At 43.3% G+C, this 17,154-nt stretch overlaps 1 protein-coding gene across 1 annotated transcript in view; it reads right to left on the bottom strand.

Moving 5' to 3' along the window:
- Nucleotides 1-1,969: 1,969 nt before the first annotated feature.
- Nucleotides 1,970-17,154, bottom strand: part of APCDD1 (APC down-regulated 1) — a 30,055-nt gene continuing 14,870 nt past the window's right edge. Inside the window, exons 3-5 of the mRNA XM_039845926.1 lie at nucleotides 15,664-16,195; nucleotides 5,361-5,682; nucleotides 1,970-3,873 (exon numbers count right to left, since the gene is read on the bottom strand). Coding sequence (XP_039701860.1) covers nucleotides 3,422-3,873; nucleotides 5,361-5,682; nucleotides 15,664-16,195 — 1,306 coding nt within the window. The 3' untranslated portion in view covers nucleotides 1,970-3,421. The remainder of the gene's footprint in view (nucleotides 3,874-5,360; nucleotides 5,683-15,663; nucleotides 16,196-17,154) is intronic.

Genomic DNA, 17,154 nt, shown 5'->3' with positions numbered 1-17,154 from the left:
GAAATGAGGTTGTAATAAATATGAGAGAAGCCTTAATTGCACATCCAGAGAGTGTTTACTCTGCGATCCAGAAACACTCTTGGATCATCACAGGAATTTGAATAATCCAGTTAGTATTTTAGAACATGTGATTCTCTTACTGGTAAGAAAAGAATGCTTATATATTTTCTTGTGAATCTAAAAATCAAGAGGAAATATTTATTCAAGCTACCTTTATTTTTTCTTGATGCTGATAAATCTTTATGTTTGGACCCATAAAAGTTTGGATGTCTCAAAACGGCCAGAAAAGTCTATGCAAGTTAGAGAAGTTCTCTGCGTTAGAGAAGTTCTCTGCATCAGAGTAGACCCACTCTCTATCTCCACCCACCACCCCTTCTCCCATATTCCCACCTTAGGATATTCAGCATACTCCTATGAGGACAGTGTCCTGAAATGCCTAATTAGATGCTATCTGTAGGTTTATATATTCCATTGCCAGGTAACCAGTATGTCTAGTATAATAGGGGTTGGGTAAACCATTTTAAAATAAAACATTGCAATGTTTCTGGACTGCTATGGACATCATCTTTGTTTTCAAGATACAAAGAGATGATGGAAGAGAGAATGACTCTTTAATACATTTTTGTTCGAACTTTCCCTTCCCTTCAACCAGGAACCACAAGTCTTACATTCCAGTGGCTTCTAAAAGGTGTGTATGAGGCCCTGTGGAGGATGTCGGGGACTGCCAGCCTCTCTAACAGGGATCCTTCGTGCAGAACGCCAAGATTTACCCCAGCGGGCAGCCACGGCACTGCAGCGCTGCGATGGACTGCTTGGGATGAACATCACCCAGAAGTCAGGCGCTGCCTAGGGCGAATGTTATTACTCTACAGCGCACAACCCAGCTTGTCATATCTGAACAAACGACCCTTGTTCTGTACTGGGTAGATGTGAGACTGCAGGAAGCTCCTTTCTGAGTCCAGAGTCAACTTGGACTTCACAGAGTTTGAAGCCTGGAACACACTCAAATTTTATCGTTGACCAAGGAACAACTTTCTGATCCTGTTTTCAACCTGCTACCCAGGAAGAGAAGTCTAGTTCCAGTAGGCCAGTGAAGTTGAGAAGAGCCCTCCTTTACTTACTACGTTTCCCAAACCTCGTATTTACAAGTAGAACTACCTGCTACTAACTTAGGGGTAGATTCGTCAGCACCTGAGTGCTTATTATGGAGTATTTTAAGCTTGTTATGGAATATTCTAGACTCAGTCACACCTTCCTCAGAGATAGCATCTTAGCCTTAAGTTCAAATTCCTGACTCTCAAACCTGAATAACTCTTACAGATAGACTGCTATGTTTCTTCAAGGTGATAGGAAATCACCTGGAATGCAGATCTTCATGGGATATATGGGAGGCTTAGAGATGCTTATTGTTAAAATAAGATGTGATATAAATGACTGATAAAGCAACAAATGGGCATAAATCTGTGTCACTAATATGTGAATAAAATATATTGGTCATTTTATGTAATTATAGTCCTTAAAAAGAGATATGACCATGTGTATTTCATGTCATCCCTAAGACATATATATATAACATATATATATGTATATCATGTATTATACATATCTAAATATATAGGTTTATGTACACGTGCATCTATATACATGTGTGTACACATTTATATGTAGCGCACATTTTAGAAGTGTGAATAGCTAACTCTAGGTGAGTGGCTATAAATCTACCACTTTTAGAGTAAATCACTGAGGTATTCTTTAGGAGTGAACATAAGTTTTCACATAACTTTATTATATCCTTTAAAGATAGCATTAGTAGTAATTAAATAGATCCACAGGTAAAATGTGTTTTGTGGGAGTATTTTTGACATCATTGTTTATTAAACTTGGCAGACATTAAGTTAGCATTTTTATTTGAATAAACCTCCTCAGTATGTACCACACTTAAAATATAATCTAAAGATAAAGCACTGCATGCCATCCTTATAACTTAACACCACATCGAATGTTATAGCATTTCATAAATTTATTTCTTAAATACAAGTATAACTCTTGGCCTCCAGCATGGTTTCCACGTTTACTTTTAGCCACATCCAGGACTGTAGTTGCTCACCGGTTCATTCTATCACTGTCTACTGGCAATGACACTTGGTGTTCAGATAGCACCATTTGTAATAATCCAAAGTAATGGGCAGACATGACTCATACACGCTACCAATGTTTGTGAGAAAGAAGCTCATATAGTCTGTGTAAGGTGACCCTGAGACTCTCTGCAGTGACAGAGCCAAGGCAATGGCAGGACAGAAACTGAGTGGAGCTGGCATGTCCGGGGCTAAGGAGACTGTACACAAAGCCTGGGTTTCACACAAGTCGAGGGTCTAATGGAGCACCTAGCTTGGAAGCCCACACTGTACTCTCTTTAAACAGCCAGGCCCTTAAACACTAAAGCACGGTCTCTGAGTATTCATCTTTGAAGGTGGCAGAGATGCCAGAGTGAAGCACCATCTGCTCACCCTTGACCAGATCCAGCATCCAGTCCGGACAATGGTCCCATGAAGAGGAAATGATGGAACCAATGGGCACTTTATTGGTCATGTGGCATTTACCACATGGTCACCATCCCGTGCTGCTCCTGTCTGTCTGGTAATAGGACTGCTTTTGATATTTGCTGGGCCACCCTTGTCTCCCAATCAGGTAGGAAAACAGTGTGTATTCCCCAGCCTCCCAGAAACCAGCATCTAACCATCATTTCTTTCCCAACAGTCTAAAACAATAGCTTAAATTATTTTGAAACTTTAATTACAGGTAGTTTTCCACTCAAAATTTGAAAGTTTGAGTTCTCCTTTTTTGCATAGTCTGTCAAGGTGGTTAAGTGAAACCGGGTGTCTTTTCCTATGTACATATCTACACCCAAGTCTCTTCTTTATTATTAAACGGTGTCTTGATCACAGTCCCAAACCAATTCTGGATTCCAGGTTGTAAAACTCGGAAAGGAAAACAGTTTCAAAGGAAGACAGGAAGCAATCGTAGTAAAATGGCAGGAAAAAGTGTAGCTGGTTATTTGTTTCTTCTAAGTTCAACTCAGAAATATAATAATAATTAAGAGGAAGAAAAGAAGAGGACAGCTCTCACCCTGCTCCCTCTACCATACACATTAGACCAAAACGCTCTGTGGTCTTAAAGTGCAATCACTATTGTGAAGGCGCCCAGGCCAGGGATCTGACTGTACGGAGTTCAAAGCAGAAACTTCAAACAGTGCTGCTCCTGACTCAGGCTGGCAGGGAGGATGGGGCAGAGAAGGAAAGAAAAACGACAGTTCTCAGGCACTCAAGTGCATTGGAAGAAGAAGTCTCTTTTCTTTTCCTAAGAAAAAAAATCTGTAAATTGTGAGGAATCTGGTTTGGAAAAATATAAATTTTTAAAATTTCTATCTGAGGACATTCCAGTGCAGCAGAGTCAAAAGGCAGATGAGCACAGCAAGGAACCGGGGACGAGGGCTCCTCCCAGGTGCCTGGCTCCCATACTGGTGAGCCCTGTGGTCCTCAGAGAAGTCCTCGGCTCTGGGCACAGAGGAAGCGCACTGGACTAAGGGCATCTGATAGGATGTGGCTCTCTTCTCGGGCCTGTCTGGACTGGACCCATCACTGGGCCTCTGGCCGTTGAATAGTAGATAGCGGCCACGAGCATCCTGTTCCATTTTGAAGATCTCATACTCTGTGTGAGGTAGTTTGATTCCCAGTGCCACGCAGCCATTGGTGTGGGTCACATCCTGCTGGACGCCCACCTGCCAGGAGCCCTCGGCGCCACACTCATTCCCATTGAAGACGTTGAGGAGCGAGGCTGTGGCCGCATCCATGGGGGTGACCTTCATGTGATTCACTGCATAAGAGAGAAGACAGTACCGTGACTCTAAGGGAGGGAGCATGCAGTACAGAAAGCCCACGGAGCATCTGTGGGCAGCACCCCATCTCCACAAGGCCTTCTGTTTCAAAACCAACCCTTACATCCACCCATCTGACTGCAGCCTGCATAAAAGCACTGTCAGCTAGAAAGACCAACGTGTTGCTCTGAATGAAGATCACACAAACGAACTGCAGGTGTGATCAGAAAAAAACTACTACATTTGGCATATAAATGTTGAGCCCAGATTGCAATTGATCGCACTTGTGATAACAAAATCAAACTTTCACACAAAGTGTCTCCAAGGAGTCGTCTTTGGTGACACTGACTCTTTGTGACTAACAAAATATTCAATAAAACTGGAATTTTATTTTTATGAAAAGGTCTTGAAGTTTTAAAATAGATTTGTTGTCAAACACCTATACTAGTTAGAAGTCTTATAAATTAATACTGGCCCATAAATCAGGCAACTAAAAGGAACAAAAATATGAGTAAATGTATTAAATACAAATCCCAGCACCTGTAGAGGACCGCTTTTGAAGGCCCTCCCAGGGGCCTTCAAAGGCCCTCCCACTGTGTTCTCTGTACACTATGAGAGCCTTGGGGTGAAATCAGACAAAGATGACTGTTCTCCCAGCTACATCTATTAAAGCTCCATTCTTCCTGGAACAAATCTTCCTTCTTAAGAGGAAGGCTAAGATGCCCTAGGACTTACTGGTGTTAGCAGAAATACTTTATTTCTGCTAACTGAACCAACGAATTCTATCCTGAAAGGGGTCACACCCAGTGTCCAGGCAGTCCCTCTCGGCCATGACCAAGCTCACACCATCTTACAAAGATGTACACGCCTTAAAAAGAAATCTAGTCATAGAGACCATGAGACCTCCCTTCCTGATAGTATCTCAGCCAATCTCAGCCCTTACCTTCCTTGCTCATTATGTATCCTAAACCTCTGACCTCTGAGCACATGACAACTTCTTGGTGCAAGACAAACCCAGCTTTGGAAGTGACAACTCTGAGGTCCTGAGGTGTAACTAATACCTGCTCTTTACTGTCCACTAAAAAGAGCACAGTGCATGCAGTAAGTATGATGTTATCACAGAAGTAGCTCAGAATCTGCCATGAGCTACACATAAAAAAGAAAACATGCAGACCTGAGATTTCATTCCTAGTAAGTTCTGGACTACACCTGACATCGTGCACAGTGGTGTGGGCTCCATGGCAGCACAGCCTGCAGGCCGAGCTGCCCACACTGTCTGGCCCTGCTCTGCACAGAGAGGAGCTCAGAGGCTGCTGTGAATGATGACCCTGGGATAGAAAGTACTCTATAATCTCTTGCCCAAAATCTCCAGCAGAAAAAGAGTCCCCTGTCCTCAGGTTCTACCTCAACAAAAAAATGTCACAAAACTGCTCACTGTCCCTCACCTGTTGGGCTGTTACACTGGGATCTGAGGCAGGAGCCCTACCTTTGAACACAAACTCCGTCCCTCCCAGGACCCTAGAGGAGTGCACGCCCCGGCTATAGCGGCCCTTGGCGTAGATGGTGAAGGTGGGGTGCTTGCAGACGGGGTCAGAGTAGTGGTAGTAATGCCCTTCCCAGGTGTTATTGTTGTCGTGGAAGATGAAGTGGCGCGTGAGAAAGAGGACTTCGGGCCGAACCTCGCAGCGCTGGCTCACCCACTCGCCATGCAGGCCGACGGTCAGGTCAGCCTTGGGGGGCAGGAGGGGCGGGCGGTGCTCATCTGACCGGTGGATGATGCGACAGGCTATGCAGGCATGGTCATGGTTCTGCAGTCAAGAAACAAACACTTGTCAACTACAACTGAAAAATAAAAAAATACATTAAAAATAAATTAAAAAAAGAAACAAACATAAGGAGAGACCTCTGTCTTCATGAGTGATCTTCAAAAGGTCATGTGCTTTCTGCAAATGCGGCTCACTACATAGGGGTGGGCGAGGCACCTGGCCACCACCACTTGTGACCAGGGTACCAGGAGGCACCTGGAACCGTGCCATGTGGCACAGACAGGGTGTGTGTGCATGTGTGCACACAATGTGTTTGGCTGATATTAGAAATGTGCCTAAATATTTTAGCTGTGATATGGACTCTCTTTAGCATCCCATTACATTTTCAGACCACATGTGCTGAACACTCTTTCATAAAGAAGGGCTGGCATTACCTCACACCCATTAGGATGGCTATTATTAAAAGAATAATAATAAAAATAAAAATAAAAATAAACAGAAAATAAGTGTTGACAAAAATGTGGAGGGACTAGAATCCTTGTGTATGCACTACTGGTGGGAATGTAAAATGGTGCAGTTGCTATGAGAAAGAATTACTATATGATCCAGCAATTCCACTTCTGATTTATACCCCTAAAATTGAAAGCAGGGTCTCAAAGAGATATATTTTCACCCATGTTCATAGCAGTATTATTCACAATACACGAAACATGGAAACAACCCAATGTATACTGACAGACAAATGGATAAACAAAATGTGGGATATCCATGCAATGAAATACTATTCAATCTAAAACAGTAAGGAAATTCTAACACATGCTACAACATGGATGAATCTTGAGGTCATTATGCTAAGTGAAATAAGCTAGACACAAAAGGACAAATACTGTGTGATTCCACTTATATGCAGGACCTAGAGTAGTCAAACTCACAGGAATAGGAAGTAGAATGGTGGTTGTCAGGGACTGCGGGGAGGGAAAATGAGAAATTAGTGTTTAATGAGTACAGTTTCAGTTGAAGTAAACAAAAACGTTCTGTAGATGGATGATGGTGATGGTTACACAAGAACATGAATGTACTTAATACCACTTATCTGTACACCTAAAAATGGTTAAGATGGTAAATTTTATGTTCTATTTTACTACAATTAGATATTTTTCATTAAAAACAATTATGAAACACAAAATTTAAAAAAGAAAACACAGTATCCAATTGCTGAGGATGAGAAAGGGAGATGCCTGGTGATTAGAGGCAAGAGTTCTTTCAAAGGAGGAAGCAAAGGAGACAGGAAAGAAGGTAAGAGCAGAGCCTCTGTGACGTTGGCAGGCACACCTGTCATCCATCCATTCGTGTCTGCTGGCCTCAGGGTTTGGAAGTTTATGAGCTCTTGATAGTCTTCCTGCTTTATAGCTTTAAGCCATTTAATGAGTGAAAGATAGCTGCCTCTCAGTCTTTCAGGAGCACCTCTTATAACGTTATGTTTATAACATTAACACAGACCCTGAACCAAGGGCTGTCTAGATTTGTGGCTTAGAAAACCTCCTATAAGTAGAGTGGCCAGAGGCTGTCAGCCACATAAATGCTGGTGGCCTAGAGGGCTCAGGGCTTACAAAAAAATTAAAGTCAGGAGGACAGTAAAGTTGGGTTCTTGACCATACTGCCCGGCTGTCTGACCTAAGTCACAGTATACTTGCGAGCCAGGACCTGCCTCCTCTGGATGTGGGGACCATCTCTCTCTCTGCTGTTCTCCCTCCCACACAGAGAGCTGTAAAGCCAGTTGGACTAATAGGCACTGGCCATGCTAGAAGCATAACTCAAATCTAATCAGTGCTACAGTGGAGCTGACAGTTGAGGCTCAGCACCCTCGTGGACAGCTCATGGACCCCCGCCCTGCACGCCCCCACCCAGGGATCCATGCAGTGCAGCGGCTTGCTAGCGGGCAGGCACTCTGGGAAGGAATGCACTTGTTTTCTAAAGTCAGAAATCCAAATCTCCAAGGCTTTTCATGTCCAGCACTGACTCAATGTGACATTGCTGTGGCTGAGGTTTAGTTAAACACTCAGTCATCTCAAAGAGCAGGGGAGAAGTGGGCCTTCCAGCTGCCAGCCCTCTACATTCTCCTCCAAAGAGAACTCAGTGCTCACCCACGTGTTGCTGTGTTCATTAGATGAACCTAGAATTGTAATTCATGGGAGAGAAGGCTTCTTTTGCTAACAGGACAGCCACAGGGTGAGATGAAGGTGGAGGACTCGCTGTCCTGGGTCCCGATGCATTAGTGGGTCTATGGTTTCCTACGAAGGGCTCTGGGAGCACATGGAAGACGCTGCCCAGCAGCTTGAGGTCAGTAGCAAGCTGTTGTCTGAAAGCTACAGCGAGGAAATGGAGAAGGAAGAAAACCTTAACAGAGCCCATTAGGGCCATGCTTAACTGTATAAGAATAGATGGTTCCAGCTGGGTCCTGAAAGCCGTGTGCCAGGTCCACGCTTTCAGCAGCGACTTCAGCTTAGCGGCTGGTGTCCTTGGACAAGTTATTAATCTCTTTATGTTTCACTGTGCTCATATATAAAATAAGGAATGTTATACTTACTTGTATAACTGCTGCAAGGAATGAGCAGTAGATTAAGGTGGTTCCCACTCTGTGTACCCAGAAGCACCACAGGGAGAAGTTTCTCAGGGTGCCAGAGCAGGGCGTGAGGTCACATGCTCGCACTGCACATCGAGGAGTACTAAATAAATGGCATGTCCCCTCCTATATGTGCCACTACCTTTCAAATGCACATTAAGGTGAATAAGATACAAATTTAGTTAAAAGAAAGCATCACCGAATTAAGTAATTTTATCATTATGCATTTTCTTAGTAAACTACCAGGAGGTATATTTTCCAATCTTTTTTCCCTATGAGGGGTTCTGACACTCAAAATCTAGGGTGAGAAGTTAATATGATTTAAGTGTAACGTATTAGCTCCCAAACCCAGGAAAGAGCCCCTTCCTTCGTCATCACGATCAGCACATGTGTCAGACTGTACCTGCTCCCCGGCCCCTGCCCTACATGGTCAGAGTGAAACCAGCTCTGTACTCAGATTCAAATCTCTGAGATTTCACAGACGGGAGAGCAGTGTTCTGGTGCTGGTGCCTGTTAGCAAGGACACTAAGCTCTGCAGGAGATGGCCCTGGAAAGAGAGAGGACCCTCAAGGAGCACAGGCCAGGCAGCTTCCAAATTACCCACAAAGAGCTCCACGCTACTCTGCTTGGAGCTCGCCAGCTGGCAGGCTGCTGCTGCTCCACATGCACTCTGAGCAGATTCTAAACAGACCAAGTGGACTGCCTATTATATGCCAACCCAGGTTCCACCTCCCCTTCCTCCCATTCACAACCTGCTTTGCTATCTATAATTTGGGAATTTAAAAACATCAATTGTGACCACTTCATTTCTAGCCATTCTAAGAAAGTATGAGTCTCAATCCCTGAAAAGATGTTTGTTTCCTTCAATACCAGTATCAATTCAGGGAAATGCCCACAGAGCTTCTTAGATCAGACAAGTTACAGGTTTGGTGAGGGGAGGTGGCACAGCTCTCGGGCCCCGGCTGCTCCAGAAAGGTGCCACATCCAGCATGGTAGCATCTGGTGTTCACGAGGTATTCTCCTTTAAGAAGAGCATGGTGGGGTCCTCAGCTCTGAGATGAACTGTGGTTGCTTCAGGTGCATGATGGTCCTCAGCTGAGGGGTTTCTGTTCCCCAGCAGACAAAGCAAGTCCGGTAATTCTGGAGAAGCTTGCCATCCACCACTTGGGTAATGTGAGAATTTAGGGAGGGAGTGGGAGGAACCCGGCCTTGGGTCTTGATTGGTCTTGCCAAATTCCTAACCTAGCAATGTTATTTTATTGTGGTAAATATGTATAATGTAAAACTTAACATCTAACCATCTTAAGTATATAGTTCAGTGGTAAGAAGTACATTCACACTGTCGTGCAACCACCACCACCCATCTCGAGAACCTTTTCACCCTCCCAGACTGAATCTCAGCCCGGATTAAACAGTACCTCCCCTTCTTCCCACCACTCAGCCCTGCAAAACCACCATTCTACTTTCTGCCTCTATGAATTCGACTACTCTAGGTACTTCATATAAGTAGGATCATATAGTATTTGTCATTTTTATGACTGACTTATTTCACTTATCATAATATCTTCGAGGTTCATCCATGTTGTAGCATACTACATAGAATTCCCTTCCTTTTTAAGGTTGAATAGTATTCCATTGCATGTATATACCACATTTTGTTTTTTATTCATCTATTGATAGATACTTGGGTTGTGTCTACTCTTTGGCTACTATAAATAATGATACTATGAGCATGGGTATACAATCTATTCCAAACCCTGTTTTCAATTCTCTTGAGCATATACTTAGAAGTTGAATTGCCAGATCATATGGCAGTTCTATGTTTAACTTTTTAAAGAACTGCCATACCTTTTGCACAGCAGCTGCACCATTTTACAGTCCCACCAGCAGTGTACAAGGGTTCCAACTTCTCTACATTCTCCCCAACAATTATTTTCTTTTTTTCCTAATAGCCATTCTAGTGAGTATGAGGTGGTATCCCATTGTAGTTTTGATTTACATTATCTTAATGATCAGTGATGCTGAGCATCTTTTCATGTGCTCATAAACTATTTGTATATCTTCTTTGGAGAAATGTCGATTTATATCCTTTGCCCATTTGTTAACAGGATTGTTGTTGTTGCTGAGCTGACTAGACATTTTTTTAAACAACCTTTTAGCTGCCATTAAGAAACCAAAAATGTTGTAAACAAGGCGGGGCTCTTTGGCCTCTCTGTGAATATTGTCAAAATGGGGACAGTTTAGCTATATCTGGGTAAGGGGTACACCTTTCTGTTTTGTAGATAAATTAAAAAAAGAAACAACAACACTAATTTGTGCTTTTAATTTCCACCACCCTTGGCTTGAATAAACCCAAAATATCTATAGGAATAACTATGGAAAGCAGAAATTAAAGCCTATAAATTCTATTGGTTCTTGTGTTTCTCTTTTCCAAGATGCTTTTCTTAAACAGTAAGTAGCCTTTCAAGATTAATAAATGGGAAGAGTTTTTCAACACGAAGAGTGATTTGTACTATACAAAATCATCTGCTTTATGAAGTTATTCTCTTTTTTTAGTCCACGCTCTGACACATGATTTTCACCCGAGAAGCTGTCAGCTCCCAGGCCTTCTGATCGGGCTTTTTACATCACTCCCTTCCCATGAATCTCAGAAAAGGCTATTTTAAAGTCAGGGTTTCTGTAAACGGAAGCTCTGAAGGTTAAAGTAGAGGGACCAAAACATGTTTCCTTGTTGCTATTCTTTACACCAACTATAAAAAGTTTTAATTCCAAATGGGTGGGGTAGGGGGGAAGATCCTTAGACAATTAATTAATCTCTTGAAAAAAAAATCAAGCTTATTCTAAAAATCAACCTTAAACTTTGTAAGTGAGCAATATTCTAGGCAAAGAGTGGGGTTTTGCCCATTCTCCTTTCTGATTCCTGCCTAGAGTCCTGGTAACATGTTAAATAACCACAGCTTGCAGGGACAGGGTATTTGATTCCAAAGAAGTTCAAATAAATACATCATCTCTTTAAGTTTACAACCTCCAAAAGAGACCATAGGTATACTTTACAGATGACACCACCGAGGCACAGAGAAAGGGAATAATGTGACCCAGGTGACTTTATAAGCTGAAAGGAGAAACTGGAACATAATTTGGTCTTGGAGCTTGCTGAGTGCTATTTCATGGCCCCAGGCTGCTTCTTAGGCTGAAGTCCTGCAAAGAACACATGTCTCCCTATGAAGGACTCCAGTCCCTGGAAAAGGTCTTCTCTGGCTGATGACTGATAGGGATTCTTCAGGCTTCCTCCTGTTCCCTGCCAATATTTATTTCTGGAGAGCTGGTTTGTCAACAACATTTGCTGACAGTATCCACTTGTTTCCAATGTCTTCCCAGAATGGAAGAAATGACTTGATATGAACTTGTTGTGAATAGATCAACTAGAGAAGGAGGATGAATAAAACATTTCTTGGGCTAAGAGTTTTGTTCAAGGAGGAGGAGAAATGGGAATAGAGGATGGAAAGTTCCTTTCATAGAGTCTTGTTCCATTGGATAAAAAAACACATTGTTTCTCAGGAAGAAATTTGCCATGGCCAATGACTGACGCTGAAAACTTTTTATAACTGCAATTCACCACATGTTTGATTAAATTTCTACTGTAGGTATTCCTACATGTATATCCTTCCTGGATCTACTCCATTTCATTGTGAGTTGAGGCCAAGACCAATGTGCTCTCTTTTTCATATTTCCCAAGACATATAGGAGAGTGCAGTGGGTATGATAAAGGTTCTGAACTGACAGAATGATTAATTGATAGAAACATGTCATTGGATATTTAAAAATATGAATAGAGCAGGGCGGCATTTATCTCAAATGATGAAAGCTGATCACCTGGTGGCAGGGGCCACTTGGGGTGCTCCTCAGATCTGGGATCCTGAGAGTTTATGATCTCAGATTCATTCTGATCACCTAAAGGGATCATGATGATTCCACATTCTGAAGGATGTAGGGTGTATAGCCATGACCATACGTGTTGGGTCTCTTTAAGTGCAGTTTGAGGGGCCACCTCCAGAAGCTGGCAGTCTGTCTGCCCTCAGGAGCAATACTATATATCCAGAAATGGGTTTTCTAAGAAGTTTAGAATCTAAAAAGTTAGCTCACAAAGGTTTTTTTTTTTGTTTTTTGAAGTATCAGCAAATCATACAAAAGATAATTTGGCCTCCACCTTGCCTCTACACACTATGTATAGACTCAACAGCTAGATAAAATAACAATAATCAGCTGGTTCTTTAACAGAAATGACTTTAAAATGGTTTCAGAAGAAAAAAAATGGTTTCGGAAGAAAATTTTTATTTACTTTTCACTTGTCTGTTTCTTCTATTAATTAAAATTCATATAAATAATTAAAGCAGACTCATGTTAATAATTAAATATGCTGTAAATGCAGCAGACCCCATAGTTTGGCCTGTTTCTCCTTGTCCTCTCTCTCTACAGTGTGAAGCCAGTACTCCCACACAGCAGGAACTTAATACCGACTTTCTGAATGGTTGAATTCCTGCTTGCTCAGGTTTTCACTCTGTTCTCTCAGCTTTCTCACCTTTTAAGGAATAAAATGTTTACCACTTGTATTGTCCCCGACAACAAGTATTTCCTGGTCTGCTAACTCCTTAACTAAAGAAACCTTGCATGTCTGTTTATCTGCTGAAATACTCTGGAATCAAGAAATATAAGAAACTGTTTCTGCAATAAAAGTGTATGCCAGCATCTGCATAGTGCAGCAATCGTGTGACACTTCATACCTCGGCCCACATAAAATGTTCCCGCAAGCAAGCATTCAGAATCAAGACCACATTATCCAACCCTAATTTCACATAACAAGTAATATTTGCTGCCTTATAGTTAAAATACCCAGCCCCCACAAGCAGGATCACCATTTTCCTTAGGAGCCACCCTTAATGAAAGACAGGCATTTGAAACCGTTTTAGGTCATGACTCCCTGAACCTCTGGTCCTCTCCCACCTCTTTCATCTCCATCACCTCTGCAAAACCCCTTCCTTTCCCTACACTGACAAAGGAGAAGGGACTTAGATTCTTCCAAGGAACACCTGGCTCCTTCTGCTATTACCCCCGCGACACGTAGTCACTCCCCCTGCCCCCCGCCACCTGGGAGCCATACCAAGCACATGCCTGAGAAGACACCCCTTCCTGCTGCAGACCCGTCTCCTGGAGCTGGGCTGAGAAGTCCACCGCCCATGGCCAGCTGGTCCAAAGTCCCTCTGATGTCACAGATATCAGAAAGTCTCACAGTTAATCTGAGTTTTTCACATACTCTGAAAAGACTTGGAAAAGCAAGAGCCCTCAGAAACAACTGTTCATTCGGTCAAAGTCTAGAGGTTTCTACAGAATTCAGGAAAGAAAGAGCACGAGTAATTCCTTCTCCACTTACAGTGCCCAGCTACTCTTAAAAACGTTTGGTGCTTTTCTTCCTCCAACGTGCAGCCCCACTGCTGTAAGCATGCTGGGGCAGAATATTTAAGATACATGGCTTGGGGAAAGATGTCTGGTTTTCTGACAGACCCTTTGATTTACGACCCTGTGGCTCAATCAGTGCAGGATGTTGGAGAAAGACCAATTTCATTTGCTAACAAGTCTGATTCTGAGGCTTTGGTGTTGCCAACGACCCCAGCAATCATTTGCTTTTAATTACTATTTGATTCTACAATGGGAAAAAAAGTGCCTTGCTAACCCTTCAACTGCACAAGAATCTAGGCAGGGGGTAATGGCTTCCTGGATGTTAAACTCAATTCAGGCAAAGCATCTTCTCTCAGGGTTATTTTAGGCGGCTTTGATTTTTTTTCTAAATGAAGAGTACCCAATTTCATCCTGAAAGAATCCTCCCAGCACACCTGATTCTCTTCGAACATAATTTATTTGCCAAAGGACTCTGAACCTCACAGCAAAGCTGTATAAAGCTTAAAAAAACAAGATGATTTAAAGTTTCTATTTTTACATGGTGTCCCATTTCCAGAAGGGCTGAGACTAGTGGTTTCAAACTCAAATTTAGCATTTAAACTAATTTTCAGCCAGGTCTCTATGGACTGGCAATTAGGAAAGGCAAAGAGTTCAAAAAGGGGGTGGCGGGAGCCTGTGGTCTTCCGGATGCGCTCCCAGCCCCGCCCCCTTCCCACAGGCCCATGGTGCACAGAGCACCTGAGGCTTTGCATTTGGTGTCTGGAAAAGCACCAAGGGCCACGTCCATTTACTCCTTCTCATAGCTGTCCTGGGGAAGGATCTAAAAACTTCCGGAAGGCTCTGCAGGCCAAGATGTACAATGCCAGGGACAACAAGAGAAGAACGGGCCCTTTCAGCTCCCGGAACCACGCAGACCTCAGGTCCTGGCCTTCGAAGGACCCCTTCAGCCACCCAGCTGGCGGTCCAGGTGGTGGAGAGCACATGCAGGGCCCTGGACTCCTGCCTGTGTTCTCCTCCCAGCCCTGCTGCCACCGTCATCTGTGGCCGCCACACTCCTCTGAGCCTTAGAGTCATAGCTTTTTAAAATTTATTTTAATTTTGTGTGGTGATTGTGTTTAGGTAATATAAGATCATGGCAAAAACTGCAAAAAGTACAAAAAGGTATACAGTGACAAGTCTCTGTCTGGCTGTTCCCCAGTCCCCTTCCTCAGAGGCAATCGTGATGCACCTTCCTAGAAATACTGATTCCTTCGTAAGCTTTTCTTCTTCTTTTATGATTAGTTTTATACAATGGTATCATACTTTTCATGCAATTCTGTACCTCCCTTTTTCTTTTTCTTTTTTAACTTAACAGTACATCTTGGATAGTATCTAAGACTCAAGGTTCTTTAATGAGGGAATCAGGCCTAGGGTCTAAAGAGTTTACTTCTTAAGCTGGGTATATGTTCCCACTGCCTTACAAGAAGAGGGAGGAGAAAATGAGAGGAAAGGTTTTATAGCTAGGCATCACCTCTATGCTTACGTGTCTTCCTCAAGTTTGGTTAGAACATCTCCATATTTCCTTACTGCTCTCCTCTTAGAACCACAGAAGAGGTTCCTAGAGTGGAGGAGCTGAAAGAAGCTTCAGGAATTTTCTAGGACAACCACCTGAGCCCCTACCACACCACCAACCTCAGTACCAACACTCACATCAAACAGGAAAATCGAGGCTCCACATTACAGGGCAAGTTGGTGGCCAATCCAGGTTCCCCGATTCTGGCTCTGTGTCCCTCCCCAAGAAGTCCTCTAGGATTCCTCTTACCTCCCAGCAGTGCCTCCCTCCATGACTCAGCTCTCACTCTCATGGGGCACCTTTGACCCCACTGATACAACAGGCCTTTAGGTCCCTCATTCTACTTCACAGAGAGGAGGCCGCAAGGCTCAGAGGGCAGTCAGCTGCCAGGTACCTTGGCATTCTGCAGGGGAGGCTGGTAACTGGACGGACGGTAGAACGTCCTCTGGGAGGCATCGGTGTGGATGTCGCCGAGGAAGAGCTCCTCCACCAGGCGGTCCAGGTGGTGCTGCAGGTACTGCTTCTCCACTCGGAGGAGCTGCAGCTCATGCATGGCGAAGTTCACGGCCCTGGTGCACTCACAGCCATCCTCCTCTCGCCACAGATCGTAGGGCATGTCTTGTAACCAGGTGCCCCCGGGGGGTACAAAGCCGGGGCACGTGCGGTTCACCAGCTGGCTGAGCCTCTCGGCAACAACCTCTGTGTGGCAGATGACCTGGACATTGTGCAGCTGGTAGTCAGCTTCTGTGCCCCCACGGATGATCCAGGAGGCCTGGCGCAGGCGGATCTTGCCCCGGATGATGAGGGTGTAGGTGGGGCTTGTGCAGCGGTTGCCAGCATAATAGAACTGGTAGGCCTTGAAAGTGTTATTGTGGTAGAACCTATAGGACCTTGTGATGAACTCTGGGCCTGACCTCACTTCACAGCTGAAGAAGAAAAGGGGAAGGAAGACTTTTTTAAGCCCAAAGGCATGAGGAAGAGATTCATTACAGTGTTAAGAAATTATAGTAATAATAACAAAATGATTACACTGTTCTAAGTCCTGTATAGATACCAGTTCACTGAATTCTCACGACAAGCTATGAGCTATATGGGTATTATGTTTTACAGATGGAAAAACAAAGGCACAAGAGATTAGAAAACATGGCCAAGGTCACATAACCAGCCTGCATCAGAACCAGATGGTGAACCGGAGCAGTCTGGGTCAAGCAGCTATGAGCCTAATCACTCTATATCAGAAAGTCTCTCATTCTCTTTATGAACAAGCCTGGAGAGCAGAAACTTGCCATCCTCAGTTCTACCCACAGACCTAACTTACTGAGAAATTTCTACCTTTCTGGTAGAAAGAAGGAAGAGAAGTGTATTTCTACCCTATTAAAGAAGTTCCCTTATACTATTTCAGAAATGGTTGATTTCTTGATCACTTCTTCTTTATGGACTTTCTGTAGAGCAGATATCCATTATCCTGACATAAAATCTAGTATTGTGGAGGTGTCACTTAAGAGGCAATCAGAAATTCATCCTCTCATCCGGTCAAAATTAATATTCCCTCTAGCAGAAAAATAAAGAGGCAATTAGTGAAATAAAGCTAACGTAGTAACAAAAATAAGGGTTCCTTTTGTTTTGTGCTGTTGACAATGACAAAACGTTTTTTGCTGTGGCATTAAATAAATGCTACATTCCTAGGCCAGAAATACTTGGACTGAGTCTACAAAGGACAAATGGCTCATTAGGTTTTAACTCAGGTACGTTCTTCATATTGCTCTAATTGTAATCTCAATTCATATACACGTAGCATAGACCACACCACGCAAATGGTGGAGGTTTTCTTCAATGTATCAGTCAAAGAATTCATCTGTCCATAACTTTTTGCTAGATCCTAGTC

This window comes from Pteropus medius, unplaced genomic scaffold (assembly GCF_902729225.1).
Source record: "Pteropus medius unplaced genomic scaffold, Ma_sr-lr_union100, whole genome shotgun sequence".
Classification (NCBI taxonomy): domain Eukaryota; kingdom Metazoa; phylum Chordata; class Mammalia; order Chiroptera; family Pteropodidae; genus Pteropus; species Pteropus medius.
The sequence above is the reverse complement of the archived record's forward strand: the minus strand, read 5'-3'. Positions and strand labels throughout refer to the sequence as shown.